General features: G+C 40.8%; 1 protein-coding gene across 5 annotated transcripts in view; it reads right to left on the minus strand.

Annotated features, from left to right (window-relative positions):
• LOC138442076 (cytochrome P450 2J2-like) overlaps positions 1 to 20,750 on the minus strand; it is a 67,074-nt gene that overhangs the window by 37,169 nt on the left and 9,155 nt on the right. For all 5 annotated transcript variants that reach the window (XR_011257538.1, XM_069592947.1, XM_069592935.1 and 2 more), the window contains exons 2-7: positions 16,600 to 16,762; positions 13,617 to 13,766; positions 13,072 to 13,232; positions 10,954 to 11,130; positions 9,111 to 9,252; positions 4,491 to 4,678 (exon numbers count right to left, since the gene is read on the minus strand). Coding sequence is in view for 4 of the 5 variants with exons in the window: in XM_069592947.1 (XP_069449048.1) it covers positions 4,491 to 4,678; positions 9,111 to 9,252; positions 10,954 to 11,130; positions 13,072 to 13,232; positions 13,617 to 13,766; positions 16,600 to 16,762 (981 nt within the window). In the remaining variant the exon portion in view is untranslated. The remainder of the gene's footprint in view (positions 1 to 4,490; positions 4,679 to 9,110; positions 9,253 to 10,953; positions 11,131 to 13,071; positions 13,233 to 13,616; positions 13,767 to 16,599; positions 16,763 to 20,750) is intronic.

A 20,750-nucleotide genomic window follows, 5' to 3' on the forward strand; every position in this document is an offset into this window, starting at 1 on the left:
TCTCATTTTGTCACTGAGTTAACTCTTAACCACCCTTTAATCCTCTGCTCAAAGATCACTTCCTTTGGGAAGTCCTCTCTGCCCACTCCTGCTCCCACTCCTCATTGCAGCCAGCCTGCATCTTCCTAGAAACCAGTGATTTTTTCCTTTAGATAGTGATCACAGTTGTACTTTTAAACTTGCATGATTATTTTCCTCTTAGTTGTTCTCTGAGGTTTAAACATTTTAGGTGCTTAATGAATATCTGATGAATTAATAAAGAATAATAAGTGCTATTTTGAGAACTTTCTATAGTAAGCACAAGGTTAAATATTCTACATGCATGGCCTTATTACATATCCATCTGTGAAATGGATTTAAATGCATTCCCACGGATAAAGATTTTAAAGCTCTGGGAGGTGGAATAAGATGCCCAGAGTCACAGGGTGGAAGGAGGTAGAAAAATGATTTGAATTAGGACATTTGACATCAAAGGTATGACCCCTAGCCTCTACAACATAGCCAATGGGATCTCTTAATTCCCAGGATGATTTTTTAAGTCATCATTAATAATCAATGTCAGAACAAATCTACTGATCTGGGATAGTTTCCTGGAGTTAAATGAATTGCTATAAAAATGCAAAGATCACTTGAGAAATAATATAGACCTCAGCAAGAGTCAAACAGGACTTATCAACTAAACCACCACCACCAGCCTTCAACCACAAATGATCAATTAGCAAGAAAATATTAGGTTGGTGCAAAAGTAATTGTGGTTTTGCACTACTAAATTTTGCCCTTTGATTTTGGAATACATTCTTAAATGTGGTTATGTTATACATCATTTTCATGCACATTTCTTGCTTTATGTTTTTTTTTTTTTGCTAATGACTTATTACTTGCTGTGTATTTTATATTTATTTTAGACTATGGAAATAATGTTAGACAAAAAGCAAATGTGAGCAATTTTCTTATGGGTCAGAATGGGTCATAAAGCAGCAGAGACAACTTGCAGCATCAACAATGCATTTGGTCCAGGAACTGCTAATGAATATACAGTGCAGTGGTGGTTCAAGAGGTTTTGCAAAGGAGACGAGAGAGTCTTGAAGATGGGCAGTATAGTGGCTGGCCATTGGAAGTAGACGACTGTTGGAGAGCAATCATCGAAGCTGATCCTCTTACAACTAGAAGAGAAGTTGCTGAAGAACTCAGCGTCAACCATTCTACGGTCACTTGAAGCAAATTGGAAAGGTGAAAAGCTGGATAAATAGGTACCTCACGAGTAGACCGCAAACAAAAAAATCATCGTTTTGAAGTGTCATCTTTGCTTACTCTACACAACAAAGAACCATTTCTTGACTGAATGGTGATATGCGACAAAAAATGGGTTTTATATGACAACAGGTGATGACCAGCTCAGTGGCTGGATCTAGAAGAAGCTCCAAAGCATTTCCCAAAGCCAAATTTGCACTGAAAAAAGGTCAGTCACTGGTGGTCTGCTGCTGGTCTGATCCACTACAGCCTTCTGAATTCCAGCAAAACCATTACATTTGAGAAGTATGCTCAGCAAATCAATGAGATGCACCGAAAACTGCAATGTCTGCAGCTGGGATTAGTCAACAGAATGGGCCCAATTCTTCTCCATGACAATAACTGACTGCATGTTGCATACTTCAAAAGTTGAATGAATTGGGCTACAAAGTTTCGCTTCCTCCACCATATTCACCCGACCTTGGTAGCCAACCGATGACCACTTCCTCAAGCATCTTGATAACTTTTTGCAGGGAAATGCTTCCATAACCAGTAAGAGGCAGAAATGCTTGCCAAGAGTCCTGAAGGACAGATTCTTACACTACAGGAATAAGCAACCTTATTTCTCACTGGCAAAAATGTGTTGATTGTAAGGGTTCCCTCTTTGATTAATAAAGATGTTTGAGCCTAGTTCACTTCAGTTCAGTTCATTCACTCAGTTGTGTCCAACTCTTTGCGACCCCATGGACTGCAGCACGCCAGGCCTCCCTGTCCATCACCAACTCCCGGAGTTTACCCAAACTCATGTCCATTGAGTTGGTGATGCCATCCAAGCATCTCATTCTCTGCTTCCCCTTCTCCTCCTGCCTTCAATCTTTCCCAGCATCAGGATCTTTTCAAATGAGTCAGTTTTTCACATCAGGTGGGCAAAGTATTAGAGTTTCAGCTTCAACATCAGTCCTTCCAATGAATCTTCAGGACTGATTTCCTTTAGGATAGACTAGTTGGGTCTCCTTGCAGTCCAAGGGACTCTCAAGAGTCTCCTCCAATACCACAGTTCAAAAGCATCAATTTTTTGGTGCTCAGCTTTCCTTATAGTCCAACTCTCACATCCATACATGACTACTGGAAAAACCATAGCCTTGACTACACAGACCTTTGTTGGGAAAGTAAAGTCTCTGTTTTTTAATATGCTGCCTAGGTTGGTCATAACTTTTCTTCCAAGGAATAAGTGTCTTTTAACTTCATGGCTGCAGTCACCATCTACAGTGATTTTGGAGCCCCCCAAAATAAAGTCTGCCACTGTTTCCACTGTTTCTACATCTATTTGCCATGAAGTGATGGGATGGGATGCCATGATCTTTTGTCTTTTGAATGTTGAGTTTTAAGCCTACTTTTTCATTCTTCTCTTTCACTTTCATTAAGAGGCTCTTTAGTTCTTCTTCACTTTCTGCCATAAGGGTGGTATCATCTGCATATCTGAGGTTATTGATATTTCTCTGGCAATCTTGATTCTAGCTTGTGCTTCATCCAGCCTAGCGTTTCTCATGATGTACTCTGCATATTAATTAAATAAGCAGGGTGACAATACACAGCCTTGACGTACTCCTTTTCCTATTTGGAACCAGTCTGTTGTTCCATGTCCAATTCTAACTGTTACTTCCTGACCTGCACACAGATTTCTCAAGAGGCAGATCAGGTGGTCTGGGATTCCTGTCTCTTTCAGAATTTTCCACAGTTTATTGTGATCTACACAGTCAAAGGCTTTGTCATAGTGAATAAAGCAGAAATAGATGTTTACAGTGATTTTTGGAGCCCCCCAAAATAAAGTCTGCCACTGTTTCCACTGTTTCTCCATCTATTTGCCATGAAGTGATGGGATGGGATGCCATGATCTTGGAACTCTCTTGCTTTTTCAATGATCCAGTGGATGTTGGCAATTTGATCTCTGGTTCCTCTGCCTTTTCTTAAAGCCTAGTTACAATGATTTAAAATTCACAGTCCAAAACAGCAATTATAATTGCACCAAACTAATATAGTAAGGCAATCATTGCAGGAATAGCTGCTATTCCTGGTTCTGCTGGGCTGGTGACTAAGGGTGGACAATGTAGAATTTCCTCTGGCTTTGCCTTGAGATTGTCCCCAGGTACAACACACACAGAGCAATTTAGACAAACTAGAATGGATCCACAGAGGCTCACCAAAGTTGCAAGAAAGGGAAGAACCGTAAATGTGCAGTGTACAGAGAAGACACTAGGGGGCACAGGAGAGCTGTCATCTGAGATCTCTGTGGTGGGCCGAGTGAGAGCAGAATTTCCTTTGGGAGGACAGGGAATTTAATGGGGACCCACTGAGAAATATTTCAGGGAGACTCTTTTAAAATCCAAGGAGAGCAACTCCTGTGGAAAGAACATGGTGTAGTACAACAAAAGATGAGCCTGGGAATCAGAACAGTTCCGTTTCTGGAATCCAACTCTTGTCACTGTAGCTGAGAGATCTTATGCAAGATTACTTACTCTCCAAGCTCCGGCTTTCAGATTTATAAAATGAGAGAATGGAATTATTCTAAGGACCGATTCAGACATTTTGAAATAACATATAGTTCGCAGTACATAATCACTGCTTAAAAAGAGTTGGTTCCTCCTTTCTCTCCTATTCTGATATTTAATACTGTATATATTTGGATTGCTTTCCCTTGTGAGGCAGTCCCATCAAGGGTCTGTAAGTCAAAGACAGAAAAACACCTGTGGTGACAGTATGTTAGAAACACCAGAATGAATGTGATGTTGGTTCAGGCGGTCTCAAAATCCCTCATTTTTCAACATTCCAGCACTGCAAAGCACAACGGTCTGAAACAGGTCCAGTAGGTCTCTGTCTTGTGAGAAGCACTCCCAAGGCAAAGGAAAGGACCTCCTGACAAAGTCTGAGACTGGGAACTGCTGCTTTCTGTATCCCCACATAGATTTACCACTCACGCCACATAGTAAAACACTGAGAAACCTCATAGCAAAGAAAAGCCTGGTTTTGCCTAATCACAGCTGACCTAGGAATCCCCCCTCTCCTCTAAAACACCTGTTAACATCCTGTTTTTTCTAAGCTCACACTTAAGGAGCAAAACTAGTATTTCATCAGGCATAATATATTTCTCTTCCCATGTAAGTAACTCTCTAGGATAAGAATGTTTTTCCAATTGAGATATTCCCACAGTTTACAGATATGAGCTTGGAGATCTGAGGCTGTTGGTGTGAGCCCCTAATTACCTTGGGCAGGTGGTATCCAGCCAGGATGGTGTCCACTGTTACCTCCCGGGGCACGTTCAGAGGGATGATGTTCCCCATCCGCTGCACCTCGTGGATGACAGCGTTGGTGTAGGGCATGGACTCGCGAGTGGCTGTGCTTGGTGGTCGTGACTTGCCAAGCACCTTATCGATTTCAGCTTGGACTTTCTCTGGAAAAGCACAGGAGATTTCATCATTCTATTTTTCTATAAATTTCCTAGAGGCCAGTTAAGCTAAGGAATGGAATAACCAGGATCAAAAATGCTAAAGGAATACATCAAGGCTGTATAGCATCACCCTCCTTATTTAACTTATATTCAGAGTACATTATGCGAAATGCTGGGCTGGATGAAATCAACCCTGAATATTCATTGGAAGGACTGATGCTTAAGCTCAAGTCTTTTGGTCACTTGATGCAAAGAGCTGACTCACAGAAAAGACCCCGATGCTGGGAAAGATTGAGGGCAGGAAGAGAAGTGAGTGACAGAGGATGAGATGGTTAGATGGCATCGTTGACTCAATGGAAGTGAGTTTGAGCAAACTCCAGTAATAGTGAGGGACAGGGAAGTCTGGTGTGCTACAATCTATGGGTTGCAAAGACTTGGACATGGCTCAGCGATTGAACAACAATAACAAAACGACCAGAGCTATAGTAGAGTCTCTGGACAACCTCCTCAGGGAGGTATGTGAGTGGGAACTGGGCCTTGGTGTGAGACAGATCTGGTGGCAAATTCTTGCTCAGTAATAGTCCTGCTGCGAGTTCCTGGAGCTCTTTGAGCCTCTGGTTCGTCTTCTTATTAGTGAGGATGAATCAAGTTTCACCTTTAGGAATTTTTAGATTTACATGAACTGATTTAGGGAAGCCAACAACAATAAAACCCTGTTAATTATGCCCCAATATTTGTTTTCCTCTTTTTCTAGAATAATAAATATTTGATCTGGATTCCTGGTTCCTCAGCTAAAGATTACATTTCCCAGATCCCCTTGTGACTAAGTTTTGGCCAAGAGAGTGTAAGTAGAGGGAATGTTCAATACTTGGAACATGCCCTAAAAGGAAAGGCACATGCTTCCTGCTCCTCCCCTTCCTGCTGGTGGAAGGGCAGCCACAGAGGTGAGCCTTCTGTGAGTCCCAACAAGGGTGCCGTTCTAGAAACAACAGAGCAACACACAGGAAGCAGTTTAGACCCAAAGTGTTCTGCAGAGTCTAGCTTACAGTTTCTGACTTGAGAGAAAAATAAACTTTCTTTTTTTACTGAACATTTAGAAACGTTTTAAATTGTGGTAAAAATACACGTGATATATAACTTACTTATCTTAGCCACTTTAAAGTGTGTGGTTTAATAATGTTAAGTATATTCGCATTGTTATACAACCAATCTCCAGAAAATTTGTCTTGCAAAGCCAAAACTATTCTCACTGAACCAGAACTCCTATTTGCACTAACTCCAGGCTCTAACCATGGGGTCTAACAACCACCATTTCACTTTCGCTTTCTATGAGTTCAACTGTTCCAGATACCTCAGATGAACAGAATCATATAGTTTGTTCATTTTGATTGGATTACTGAGTTTAGCATAATGTCCTTAAGGTTCACCATGTTCTAGCATGTGTCAAATGCTTCATGTTTAAGGATGAATATTTCATTGCATTCCACATTTTGCTTATCGACTCATCCACTGATAGACGCTGGGTTATATCCACTTTTATGCCATCTTAAGACATTATTATTTTGGAACCTTTTATAGGGAAGCTATAACTATATCCTAATTAGGTGGCTTTTAAACTTAAAGAAAACCCTGTAATTCACAGTTGTTTAGTTGCTAAATCCTGTCTGACTCTTGTGACTCCATGGACCGTAGCCCACCAGGCTCTTTGGTACACGGAATTGCTCAGGCAAGAATACTGGAGTGTGTTGCCATTTCCTTCTCCAGGGGATCTTCCCAACCCACAGATAGAATTTGTGTCTCCTGCATTTGCAGGAGGATTCTTTACCACTGAGCCATCAGGAAAGCCCATAATTCACAAATAAGTGCATTTTACAAGTGCATGACTCAGGACACATAAAAAAATATACACACATGAATAAAACATTTATTCATATATTTAAGGAAAGAAAGTTTCATGAAAAAGCATTATCCTCAGTACACAGAAAGCACTCTGATTTTACTAATTTTTTTTAATTTAGGGCAAAAAGTTGGTCTTGATTTACTAAATTGACTCTATCTCCTATTAATAAACTTTTACCCACAGTTTGCAAAAATGTATCACAATAGTTTCTATCCTACATGTGCTTAAACTCTTTTGGGGGAGGAGGTGGCTAGAAAATGAAAAATGATTCTAACAGTCACTGTCCTTGAAAGGACTACAGTCTCTGGGGAAGATGTATAAATAACATGTTATAAACAAACTAATGGAGGTTCATTAGATCATCTTTAAAGAAAGGAAATGCTAGTATTTTCCCAGAAGTGTGGAGAAACACTTGGAGGCTATGTTGAGTAGACTCTTCAAGCATAGCTAAGGGTTTACTGTATAGAGAAATTAGGGAAATATATGCTTGATTATTCTTCTAGGGAACAGCAGGTGTGATGGTCCAAAGGCACAAATAAGGACAGTGAAATTAAATGACCTGTGACTTACTGAAGCCCCTATGCAGGCTGGACAGGTAGAAAAGAGGCACAGCAGAGCACATGACGTACCAGACTAAGGTCTGTGAGCAGTGTCCGCAGGTGCTGGGAGACACTACTTGAGAAGGAGGGGAGGCTGCTGCCAGATTTCATATGTGAGTGGAATGGAGCCCCTTCCTGGAACCCGCCACAATGTCAGTGGACTTCAGTCTTCCCCACTGGACAGTGAGTTTGCTGAGGGCAGGGGCTCTCTGTTATATCTGTGTTATGTGGACCCATCCCAATTCTGGCAGAAAACTGAAGAAGGCACCCGTTCTCAAGTCCACCTGTCCTACCTATCTCTCCATCCTGCCATGCTATCCTCTGGCCCTTCTTTTGGACAGTGTTCCAGGAGGCCCCGTTCTTTTTTTCTTTAAAAAAATATTTATTTTCAATTGAAGGATAATTTGCTTTATAGTATTGTATTGGTATCTACCAAACATCAACATGAATTAGCCATAGGTTTACCCATGTCCCCCTGCACCTGAACATCCCTCCCACCTCCCTCCCATCTAGGTTGTTACCGAGCCCCAGTTTGAGTTTCCTGCGTCATGCCGCAAATTCCCACTGGGTATCTATTTTCATATGGTATTCTATATTTCCATGTTACCCTCTCCATATCTCCCACCCTCTCCTTCCTCCGCTCCCAGCCACACCCATAATCTGTTCTCAATGTCTGTCTCCACTGCTGCTCTCCAAATAGGTTCATCAGAACCATCTTTCCAGAGTCCATATATATGCATTAGTATACTATATTTTTCTCTTTCTGACTTATTTCACTCTGTATAATAGGCTCTAGGTTCATCCACCTCGTTAGGACTGACTCAGATGCATTCCTGTTTATGGTTGAGTAATATTTTATTGTATATATGTATCACAGGTTCTTTATCCATTCATCTGTTGATGGACATCTAGGTTGCTTCCATGTCCTAGCTGTTGTAAATATAACAGCAATGAACCCTGGTGTACGTGTGTCTTGTTCAATTTTGGTTTCCTTAGGGTATATGCCTAGTGATGGGACTGCTTTTTGGGTCATATGGTGGTTTTATTCCTAGTTTTTTAAGGAATGTCCATACTGTTCTCCATAGTGGTTGTATCAGTTTACATTCCCACCAACAGCACAGAGGGTTCCCTTTTCTCTACACCCTCTCCAGCTTTTATAGTTTGTAGATTTTTCAATGAGGGCCATTCTGACCAGATGATAGGTGATATCATTCTGACCATTCTGTGAGGTGATATTTCATTATAGTTTTGATTTGTATGTCTCTAATAATGAGTGATGGTGACCATCTTTTCATGTATTTGTTAGCCATCTGTATGTCTTCTTTGGAAAAATGTCTGTTTAGGTCTTTTGCCAACTTTTTGATTGGGTTTTTGCTTTTCTGTTATTGATTTGTATGAGCTGCTTATATAGTTTTAAAATTAATCTTTTGTCAGTTGTTTCATTTGCTATTATTTTTTCCCACCCTGAGGGTTGTCTTTTTCACCTTGTTTATAGTTTCCTTCCTGTACAAAAGCTTTTAAGTTTAATTAGGTCCCACTTTTTAATTTTTGTTTTGATTTCCATTATTCTAGGAGGTGTGTCATAGAGGATCTTGTGATTTATGTCATAGAGTGCTCTGCCTATGTTTTCTTCTAAGAGTTTTATAGTTTCTGGTCTTACATTTAGGTCTTTAACATATTTTGGGTTTACCTTTGTGTATGGTGCCTATGTTTTCTTCTAAGAGTTTTACAGTTTCTGGTCTTACATCTAGGTCTTTAACATATTTTGGGTTTACCTTTGTGTATGGTGTTAGGAAGTGTTGTAATGTCATTCTTTTACACGCAGCTGTCCAGTTTTCCCAAAAGCACTTATTGAAGACACCTTCTTTGCCCCATTGTATATTCTTGAGGAGGCCCCATTCTGACCCAGCCGAGGCCCACCCACTGACATGCTCACCTTGGATTTCAGGGTACAGGGCCATGTAGAGCAGACCCCAGCGCAAGGTGGTTGACGTTGTCTCTGTTCCAGCAAAGAAGAGGTCCAGGGTGCTGTAGATAAGGTTTTCTTCATGGAAACTTGAAGCAGCATTGCCCTTATGCTAGAAAGCACAGTGATTATTGATTTATTCAGGTGGTTCTTAGCTGCCACAACACACGGGGCTTCATCCTAAAGAGAACGTGAAGGAGAGACTACCCTAGGAGAAATATCTTTCCTTTTGGCTGTCTCATGAGGCAGAGATTTATTACTGGAATATCACTGCCCCTAGTGCTGGAAGCTTTTGTTAGCTTTGGTGGACAAAAAAGACAACTAATTTTTTACACCCATAATTAGGCAGAATCTATTATTACACTGGCAAACAGCCTTGGGTTCCAATATTAGCGACACCATTCACTATTTGTATGACTTGAGCAAGTTAATAAACCTTTCTGTGCTTCAGATTCCTGTTCCACAAAACAGATATAACAATATTCACCTCTGAAGACGGAATTATGAATTATGTGAGTAGGAAAGGGCACATAGCAATTTTCAACGAATGTTTGTACCAATAACAGAAACAATAACTGAATCTCTCTAATTCTCATATCTCCCCATTAATCTTTTCCTTTTAGGTTAAACTTTTCTGATTCCAACAGTCATTCCTCATGGCACTCCAGCATCTTCACCACCTTCCTTCAATGTGTCAGTGTTCCTCCCTGTGTGGTCCCACACCTGCACATCTTACAGTAAGTGAAGTCTCCTCCTCGTAAGAGAAATCACTGCTTCTATTAATGTTATCACAATAAGGTGAAACAAGAGAGGAATTGGAAAGAAATCCATTCTGCCAACTCTGGGAATGAATAATCTGACGGGTCAAAGATGATGACACCAATGCAGTGATATGTTTACCAGAGGGATGACTGCTGCGAAGGCTGTACATCCCATTTGGCTTTTTTCCTGCTTCTTTCCTACAGTAACATTGAAAAGTGGATGACATAGGGATGAGGGAGGAAGGCAAATGTCTCTCTCATCCGAGGCTAAACTCTGGCATCTGCCTCAGATTCACCTGTGTTCTGCAATGGGGAGCTGGGGGAAGAGGTAGGAGACTGGGCTTTGGTCCAACTAACAATTAAATAATACTTTTTTTTCCCCTTTATGTAAAGGTCCTTCTGATATGGGTAGAGAATGGATTATGGAAAGGCAGTATTTGGTCTTTCTAAAGTCCTTAAGCCAAATACTGTTAAACCTCTGTCTTTATTTCTAATTGTCCCATCAATTTTGAGTTAATGTTATTCCTACATTCTGTGAAGTGCTGCCTCTATTTTCTTCCCTGGTGGTAGGCTGAATAATGACCCACAACGAAGTCTATGTCCTTAACTCTAGAATCTGTGAATTTTATATGGCAGACAAAATTCTGTAGATAGATTGAAATAAGGCTCTTGACAGGAAAATTATCCTGGATTATCCCAGTGGACCCAATATAATCACAAGGGTCTTTAGGAGAGGGAGGCAAGAAAGTCATAAAGAGCAGATGTGAAGATGGTGGCAGAAAAACATGCTATATTGATGGCTTTGAAGATGGAGGAAGGGGTCATTAGTCAGTCAAGGAGTAAAGGCAGCCTCTAGACTCTGGAAAAGTCCATCAGCAGTTTCTTCCCTAGAGCCTGGCAAGAGCCAGTACTGCCCCCACCTTGACTTGATAAATGTTGGTTGTTTTAAGCTACCAAGTTTGAGGTGACTTCTTACACCAGCAATAAGATATTAGAATCCCTTCATCTGATCTTTAAGGACACTATTCAGGAAAACACTCAGGTCCCCTCACCTTTTCTGTCTCCTGGAGGTAAGCATCAATGAAGTCTCTTGCTTCATCAGGATTCCAGTCTCTCTTGTGGTTTTCAATCATACGGGCAACAAACATCTTCAGTTTCTCCCAGTTACTGAATAGCCTTTGGTGTGGACCCGGAAGGAAATTCATTATCCTTGGAAAGACATTGTAGAGCTGATGGAATAAATAAAACCATCATGGAGAAAAGGGTGGGGGTGACATTTTTCTACTTCTTAAGACAAGTCCATGGGGTTGCAAAGCATTGAACATGAGAGCGACTGAACAACACGCCAAGGAAACTGTATTCTTTTTCTATCTCTTTAATTAACTTCAGTTTAATCCTTTGAGTCAACCTTGACTCTTCTCTCTCTCAACCCTCTTATTTTCCCTCTGGCAAAGCATTTCAACCCTCCATCCCAAACCCCTTCAGACCAATTTTCACTGCTCCATCTGCTTTGTCATCCTAGTACAAAGTACTAACATTTTTTATCTGGATTCTGTAGCCTCCAATAGGTTTCCTGATGCTCTCCTTAACCCCCTTCTCAGCCTATCTTCCACTGAGCTGCCACAGAGATCATTTAACAGTTTAATGAGATCATTTCACTTTTTGACTCTCAACCTGCCAATGACTTTCCAAGATGTTTAGACAGATTCTACATCCTTCTCCTGGCCTGAGCTCTACATGATCTGGCCCCTCCCCCTCCTGTTGCCTCCTCTCCTATCACTCCCTGACATCTTACTCTCTCTTACTCTTTCCAGTCCAGCCCCATTGGTCTCTGTGCAAACATAAAAAACACTGTTCTTGTTTAGGACTTTGTATTTGCTATTTCTTTCATCTAGAATGCTTTTCCTCTGAAATCTGTGTAATTCCAGTTGCTTAAGGTGCTACTCAAATGTCACCTATTTGGATCTGTCTTAGCTGATGCTCCTACAATTAGCAGCACTTCTGGAACTCTCTTCCCATTCCTTTTTTTTGTTTTATATTTTTCCATGACAACTGTCATTAGTATGTGTGTATATATATATTTGTGTGTATTTGTAAAATATGTATATTTATCTATGTATATGTATCTATGTATCTACATTCCTATGTATCTAAATATCTATGGTAAATCATATGTGTATTTATTTGTCTGTCCTCAGTATGAGGTAAGCTCAAGGTGGGTAAAATATTTTTTTACTAAATACAGTAGTTTTATATATATTTTTTCTAATAATATATGGTAGAAAATAGATAGCATAAGGTAATGGAAAGTTGTCTAGATTTCAAATATGATAGCTATGGGTTTGACAATTAGGTCTGTTTCTTTCTAGCTATAGTACTTTGCTAATAGTAGTAATAATGATGTGATCTGTATCTACCTAAACTAGCTTCTAATGTGGGCAAAGGTTATTTTCATGATCAAAGGACATGAGATCCATACCACACTTAACACAGAGCCAGTGGAATACTATGCGGATTTGTTTACACATTTCCATATCTGCTTGCATACATCAGGATGATCCATTTCATCTTTAAAGAACTGTTGTAAAAAAATAAATAGATAAAGTATGTATAGTTGTCCATCAAAGTGCCTGGTCTACTTTGGATCTCTTAAGAAATGCTTTGTACCCCTGCCCTATTGCCCCCTCCTAGCCTCCCAGGATTTTTGTTCCTTGGGAATAGTCAGCCTGGTATCCACTGAAGTCCCATAACTGAACTCAGTCTTCCAGTAATTGGTGCATATGTGAGCAGTAGCATTTAACTCTTTGCGAACCCACAGACTGTAGCCCGCCAGGCTCCTCTGTCCATGGGATTCTTCAGGCAATAATACTGGAGTGGGTTGCCATTTCCTTCTCTAGGGGATCTCCCCAATTCATCTTCAGCATCACCTGCATTGGCAGGTAGATTTTTTTGTTTAACCACTGAACCACCTGGGAAGCCCTCTTTGTCTATAGTCAATGTTCAACTATGTTACATAAAACATCAAATTCACAGACTGATTTCAGACATGTTTGTCAAAGTCAATTTTAAACAGTTATGTTAGCTTAAGAAAAAAGTAAAAGGAAGAACCCATCTCTGTCTGACATCAGCTCAATGTCCTTCTCCAAGGCAGGAAGTGAGAACCGCCTCACCTGGCACCACAACGTTGTCTCTAGGTAGGTGACCTCATCCAGCAGCCTCAGCAGCTCCTGGAACTGATCATCCTGGTAGTCAAACCGCTCCCCAAAGGCGATGGAGCAAATAATATTGGAAACGGCATTGTTGATTTTGAAGTGAGGGTTGAAAGGCTGCCCTGGAAGCAGAAGAAGAGAGAGAGACTTCAGATTGGTTTGTTCCTATTTTCGAGAGTATATTCTACATGGCATGTAACACACTGACTACAGAACTATATCTGAAACTGTGGTCCCAGCACCCTACACAGGTCTGACACACAGCAAGCACTCAATCAACGCCTGGAAGTCAAATTGATGACCAGGATTTAAAACCAATAATGAGTTTTATACCCATCTTCTTAACACTCAAGCTCCATAATGGCAGTTCATGGTTAGCTGTTCACTGTTATCCCCTAAGCACCCAACACAGTCCTGGGCTTAGGACAGATATGCAGGTATTGATGAGCATCTGGTTAGTGAAAGCATGAACCACGGTCCCTGGACCTGTCCTAGGACCTGCTCACCGTTCTTCTCTCCTATTGCTTGGACGAGGTAGGCAACTTCTTCCTGTATGTGTTCCTCTAAGCTTTTCCTTCCTAAACCAAAGTTCCTCAGAGCTGTCAGGGAGAACCTTCTTTGCTCTTTCCATATGTGGCCATTGGACATGATCAAGCCTGGGAAAAAGAAAGCCAACATTATGAAAAGAAAGTCAACAAGACCCATGAGGAACAATGTATCTGACGGAAGGAAGGGGAAGGGCTTTAAGGTGTTTGAAACTATTCAGAGAAATAATCCCAAAGCAATGGATACAATGGCTAGCATTTACTGATTACTCATAATGACAGACCTTTTAGCATTTTTAATGCATTATATAATACTCAGAGAACCTCTTTTGAGGTACATCCTATCATAACTGCCAACCCTCCCAACAGTTTTGTTGAAAAGGAAACTGAGGTGTAGGAGATAAAATAAACTCTGCAATGTCACAGAGTTAGCAAGCAACTGAACAGGATTGAAATTCAAGTCTGTCTGACTCCAAAGTCCACTTTTGATGACTTGTCATATAAATATATGTAAATATTTGTATCATGCAACAAACTAAGAATGCACTTATGGATTAGACAAAATCCATATTCACAAGGTAAGTCCTTTAGGTGAGATCTTATCTAAGCCTGGCCTTAAAAATAAATGAATCACTCAAGAGAGCATGGAAGAGTGAAAAATCTATGCAGAGCGGACAACACAGGCAAAGGAAAAAAATCCATCTTTGTGTGTTCAGTCAATGATCATTTATTTCATAACTCAGGAGAGGTCACCATCCTTTCATTTCTTTACTTCCAGAGTACACTTCAACTCACTCTCATATCGGACTGTGGCCTCCACCACGACGAGGACATGACCTTCCCTGCTGCCCAGTCCAGGATCCTTTTCAACCTCACCATCATGTGTCAGCAGCATGAGGCACTTCTTTCTTGAAATACTCTCTTCCAATGGTGTCCAGGACACCACATTCTCTAAATTTCCCTCCTTTGTACTCTGACTACAGAGAAATTCTTGTATCTTTTGTTAATTCATCTTCTATTGAATTTTGAAATGATGGAGCTCTTCAAGACTAGGTCTGAAGTCTTTTCTCTTTATCTATATTTCATGTTGGGGGAAACCTCATTCGTTCCTAAAATTTTAAATCTACTGATAGTTAGTATCTATTTCTGTCCCTCAGCACTAGACACATACACAAGTATCTGCTTGACTCTGCAGATTTTAAGGCATTTCACACTCAGCATATCTATAACTGAATTCATTATTTGCTCTATACGACCCCCAGGCCAGCCAACACTTTGTCCTCTTCCACATGTCCCTTCTTTCCTTTACCTACTCATTTGGGTGTCTACCTCAACACCTCACTCTCCCTCTGTCTGGGTCAACATGTCCTACTGGATTCTCCTCCTGAGAAACTTACACACATGTATCTTCACAGTCACTCTCCTGGTCTAACCTGTTGGACTGCCATTTCTCACCACCTCCCTGGTCTAGGCCAGCACCTCCTCTCACCTAAAATGCTGCAATAGTCTCTTTCTCCCTTTATCCCATTCTTCACGTTGTAGTTTAGAGAAGTCTTTAAAATGGACCATGTAAGGATGATGATCCCTTTCTATACTGCAACCATGCAGGAGCTTCCATTGTTATTAGGATAAAAAGCAACATCCTTAATTTGCATGAACTATTCCTGTTCGAACTCAGCAGCTTCATCTCCATTTAACCCCTGTGCGGCAACACCGGCCACCTTTCAGTTCCTCCAGTTCAGTGTCCTTCTTCCCACCTCAGAGACTTTTCATACTCCATTCGTTCCCTCCACCTGATAGTTTTTTCACCTCATGATATTAATTGTCACTGTGTTAGCTTTTCCTGAGACTCAGGATATTAGACACTCCTAAGAAGTACATTGCGCTCTTATCTTCATAACACTAAGGTCTTAAATTGCTACAGTACCTGATACTGTTTTCCTGAATGAAATGTAAGTTACAGAAAAATAAGGACTTTGTCATTCTCCTCACTGTTCTGTCACTGGTACCTACCACCAGGCTTCATATGGCAAATAAGCACAGTGAATGGATATAGAGTTAATGGGTAAAATATTTCAAAGGGAAATTGAGAAGCACCTGCATAATATGGTGCTTTCGTAGAATATATTTGAGCTTTTCTTTTAGGTTTTTAAACGTGTGAATTTAATAATCATTTTAAGTATTTATGCTAAACCCCTCTTTTTTTCTTTTCAGTGATTTTACTTATTTATGGCTCTGCTGGGTCTTCAGTGCTGCAGGCTTTTGTCCAGTTGGGACAAGCAGGGGCTGCTCTCCATTTGCAGTGCGCCAGCTTCTCACTGCGGTGGTTTCTCTTTTTGCAGAGCACAGCTTCAGTATTTGCACAGGCTTAGCTGCTCCGTGGTATGTGGGATCTTCCCAGAAGAATCCATGTCTCCTACACTGGCCAGCAGATTCTTTACCACTGAGCCACCAGGGAAACCCCAAACCCTCCTAACAAAAACAGAAGGCTCGAGATATCTTGTAAGGCACAGCCTTAACAACAGACCACAAGAAGTGAGACGCAAGAAGGGATCACATAATCAAGAGGGGGAGGAAGCTGATCCACATCCATTTTCCTAGGGGAACAGATCTGAGTGGAGAAAGAGAGCCTGAGAATTCATTGCCTTTCCTCTGCTTAAAAACACATCACATCACTGAGTGAATGAGGATACTTATTTATTAAAGCATCCAGAGCGAGTTCATGCAGGTGATGTCGCTTTGCCCAAATCCCTGACATTAGGGTGGACCCTGCCAGGTGCCCTGAGGAGGTACCTTCAACAGGGAAATGTGGGCACTCAGCTTCCGTAAGGGGCAGGAACTTATGAGGGGCCTAGTCCCTGGGAGTTGGAGAATTACAGAAACAAAAGTACCTTTCACAGACTATAAGAGTATCAAACGTACACATCTTATATTAGAAACTTACCATTTTCCTTAAAAACACGTTCTCGAATAGGGGTTATGGGGCGGTTCACAAAGTTTTGGTCCTGGTGGACAAGGACTTCTTTGATTAAGGGTAATCCAGTTATAACAACTGAAGGCAAGTCACCAAGTTCCAGGCTAAAAAGGTTCCCGTATTTCTTCACAAACTAAAAAATAGTAAAAATAGTCATAGAATATGCACATGTCTGTGTATCATGGAATGTAGAGTATGTTTGGCTGTGGGAGCTTGGATGGGGACAGGAAGGGTGTGTGTGTGTGTGTGTGTGTGTGTGTGTGTGTGTGTGTGTGTGCATGCGTGCATCCATGTTATGCACCCAGGTTTGATGGGGATGTTTCTGTTTCCAATTCTCCTCTTCTCAACTAGCCTCAGGTCGAATCTACTATAGGACGTGGACATCCCTTATAAACATTCATTCATATGTTCGACTTCCTTGAATTGAGTATCCACCATTTGTCCTGAGAACAAGGCATAAAGATTTAACAAGATAAACAAGGTATCTAACCTCAAGTATCTTTGTGTCTAGTAAAGGGCAGAATTCAGTCCATGTGCCTTATCAGAGAAGGCAGAGATGTGGTTAGTGAACATGGACTTAGTAAATCACATCTGCTTAACTAGGAGAGAATATCCTTTTCCTCAACATGTTTTAGGTGACAGAAGATTCATCATAAGGCTGGGAGAAGAGCACACTGATTCTTGAGCTGAGTGTAAGTCTTAACTCTGTGGCCGATTAGCTGTGAGCTCCAGGGAAAATTGCTTAGTTTTTTTTTTTTTTTTTGAGCCTCAGTTCCCCAGTTGTAAAGTGAGAAAATAATTCTTTCCCTCAAAGGATTCTATGGAGAAAAATGAGAACAGAAATGTGAAAGGCACTTTGTTCCCTGGTCCCTGGCAGATAGCCACTAGAGTTTCTGGGGAATGAATGGGCTCTGTGTGCAAAGGGATGTGGGTGCGCTTGTTCATGGTGAAAGATAGGACAAGAGGACAGAGATGATGTGAGGAGAAAGGCCCTGGTGGTCACAGACAACCACATCTACCGGGTGCCTTTCATAACTACCTTTCATGTTCTATCTCATTTAACCTACAACTGCCCTGTGGCAGTAATGATTTTCCTGGTCTTTCAGCAAGAAGTAACTCAGCCAAGGTTGCAAAGCTATTGCACGTTGGTGAAACTTTCCAGGCATTATGTAAGATTTAAGGACAAAGCCATTGACCTGGGATGGTGATAGGAACTTAGAGTTTAGTGGATGTGAGAGAAAGAATGTGAGACTGAGGGTGAGGGATCTGGGGGGAGAGGACAGAGAGAGAATGGAAGAGTGGGTGGGTGGGTCAGGAGTGTACACAAATGTGCAGGTATGTGCAAATATGACTTGGACTGCAGTCAACAGTCATTAATCAATGTCTTCCCTGATATGTTTACTCAAGACAGCAATCTAGAGAGGCCCTGCCTCTGCCCCCAGTGTGCAGGGCTGTGTCCTGCTGCAGGCTGTGGTATCAAACAGAAGCACGTATTTCCTCCACGTGTCGATGGCCCCATCTCCCCACCTGCTGTGACTGATGCTCCCCCATGTCACTCCAAATGCCCTGGACCCCACTGCCCCATCAAAGCAGATACCATGGATTTAGTCTCATTCCACCACCCTGCTCCCATGCTAAAGGCCAAGCCTGAACTCAGTCCTTCCATCGTTCTTTTGGTCCAGTCTTCCAGCTGTGTTTGCTCATCACCAGCACAGTAAATCTGTCTTGTTATAAAGAGAAGAGCCAGGATTCCATCTGAGTCTGGTCTGCCTTTAAAGTACATGTCTTTGTTCTAAGAAATGGCAGGAATGGGTCTCTTAAATCAAGACATTTTATTTCACTGTGCTGAATGCCTGGATGAATTTCTTAGGTTTTACTTTAGAAAGGATTTCTTGACTATTTTAGAATATACAGTAAAAATATTTTTGGAATGGCTGAAAATCTCAGTTTAAACTAAAGAACTCCTACTGACAATCGATACAATCTGGAACCTCACTTAGCTTGTTTTCGGAAGGGATTAGGCATTCCATTAGTGTTTACTGAAATGAACTTCTACAGAGTTCTATCACTTAGAACTTTCTGCCCAAGTATATTACTAGTCCAACAGAACTAGATCAAACATTTTTATGGTGTGATCAACAGTGTAAACGTGGATACATCAAATGACCTCCTGCAGTCCTGGTACCAATGATGGTGATGTCTACCAATTCTTAAGTAACCATGCCAGTCACTATGCCAAGGGCTTGACTTGGAGGTAAACGTAAGTCCCAGTGTCATCTGAGATTTTGTAAGATAGAGAATACACTTCAAAGTACAACAATAAACAAGTTGTTAAGAAAGGGACAGTATAAGGGAAAAAAGAGGTTAAAAATAAGGTTGTTGGTCTCCTACACTGTTGGTGGGGATGTAAGAAGGCCCAGTCACTATGGAAAACAGTACAGCGTTTCCTTAAAAAACTTAACATAGTGTTGCCATATGACCAGCAATCCTACTCCTGCCATACTTTCGGACAAAACCATAACTCAAAACAATACATGCACCCTTATGTTCACAGCAGCTCTATTCACAATTGCTGGGACATGGAAACTACCTAGATGTCCATCGGCAGATGAATGGCTAAAGAGAAGGTGGTATCTATATACGATGAACTACTACTCAGTCATAAAAAGAACGAAATAATGCCATTTGTGACAACATAGATGGACCTAGAGAATGTCATACTAAGTGAAGTTAGAAAAAGACAAATACCATATGGTATCACTGATATGTGGAATCTAAAATATAACATAAATGAAGTGAAGTGAAGTGAAGTCCCTCAGTCGTGTCTGACTCTTTGCGACCCCATGGACTGTTGCCTATCAGGCTCCTCCGTCCATGGGATTTTCCAGGCAAGAGTGCTGGAGTGGATTGCCATTCCCTTCTACAAAACAGAAACAGACTTGGACATAGAGAACAGATGTGTGGTTGCCAAGGTGGGGCATGGGAGATGGATGGAGTGGGGATTTAGGATTAGCAGATGCAAACTATTATACATAGGGTGGAAAAACAACAAGGTCCTGCAGTATAACACAGGGAACTATATTCAATATCCTGTGATAAACCATAGTGAAAATGAATATCAAAAAGAATATATATATAAATAAGTGTATATATATATAAACTGAATCACTTTGCTGTATAGTAGAAATTAACACAGTAGTGTAAAAAAGGTGGTTCAGGAGGCTAAAACAGGCTTAAGAAATGAAAACAGAAAAATAAACAGAAAAGGAATAGCATAGTAGCTATAAGAGGCAAATCAAAGTGATAGGTTACAGGAAATTTCATATGAAGGATAAAATTCCCACATGTAAGATTAAGCACTTAAATAATAAAATAGAGCAAAATAAATGTTTAGGACAAAAAACTTAGAAGTGTTGAGTTGGTGAGACAAGACACTGAACCATGAAATATAAAGTTGAGGAAGATACTACTTTATCTAATTTCTTAAACCCAAAAACCAACAGACAAAAACACAAAAAGAGAAGAGGAAAAAAAGGAAGAGTGCACCAATTCTTACTCCCACTAGCAGTGACAGCGTCTGTGCTCTAATACTCACCGGCGTGTGTGTGTGTGTGTGTGTGTGTGTGTGTGTGTGTGTGTGTGTTTGGAGGCAGGCTGGACACAAGGAGGACTAAGATTCTCTCTTACTTATTAAACTATATTTCAAAATGTGTCACTCAATGTATTTGTATTGCTTTTATAATTAAAAAGTGCTTCTTTCCAATAAAGCACAAAAAAGAAACATAAGGACATAGGAAATAAAACTTCATGGCATTTTATACAATTTTTTAAGCAATAAAATCATTTGAATATAGAGTATGTCATGGATCTGGTAAAGGAAAATCCTTTACACGTGAATACATTTATGCATAAATGCAGTTCACCAGTCCCCTGAGGTCCACAAACTCCTGCTAAGAATACTGGTCTAACTGGTAGTTCTTGGGATTATATTAGGTTTCTGAGAATAGCCTGTGGAAATCAAATTCAAGCTCAGTCCAACAGATTTTTATGAACTGGTTTGGAGTTGTCAGGTACCTTCTGACATTGCTATATGTGGGGGCAATACACAGATCACTATGCAA

This window comes from Ovis canadensis, chromosome 1 (genome assembly GCF_042477335.2).
Source record: "Ovis canadensis isolate MfBH-ARS-UI-01 breed Bighorn chromosome 1, ARS-UI_OviCan_v2, whole genome shotgun sequence".
Taxonomy (NCBI): domain Eukaryota; kingdom Metazoa; phylum Chordata; class Mammalia; order Artiodactyla; family Bovidae; genus Ovis; species Ovis canadensis.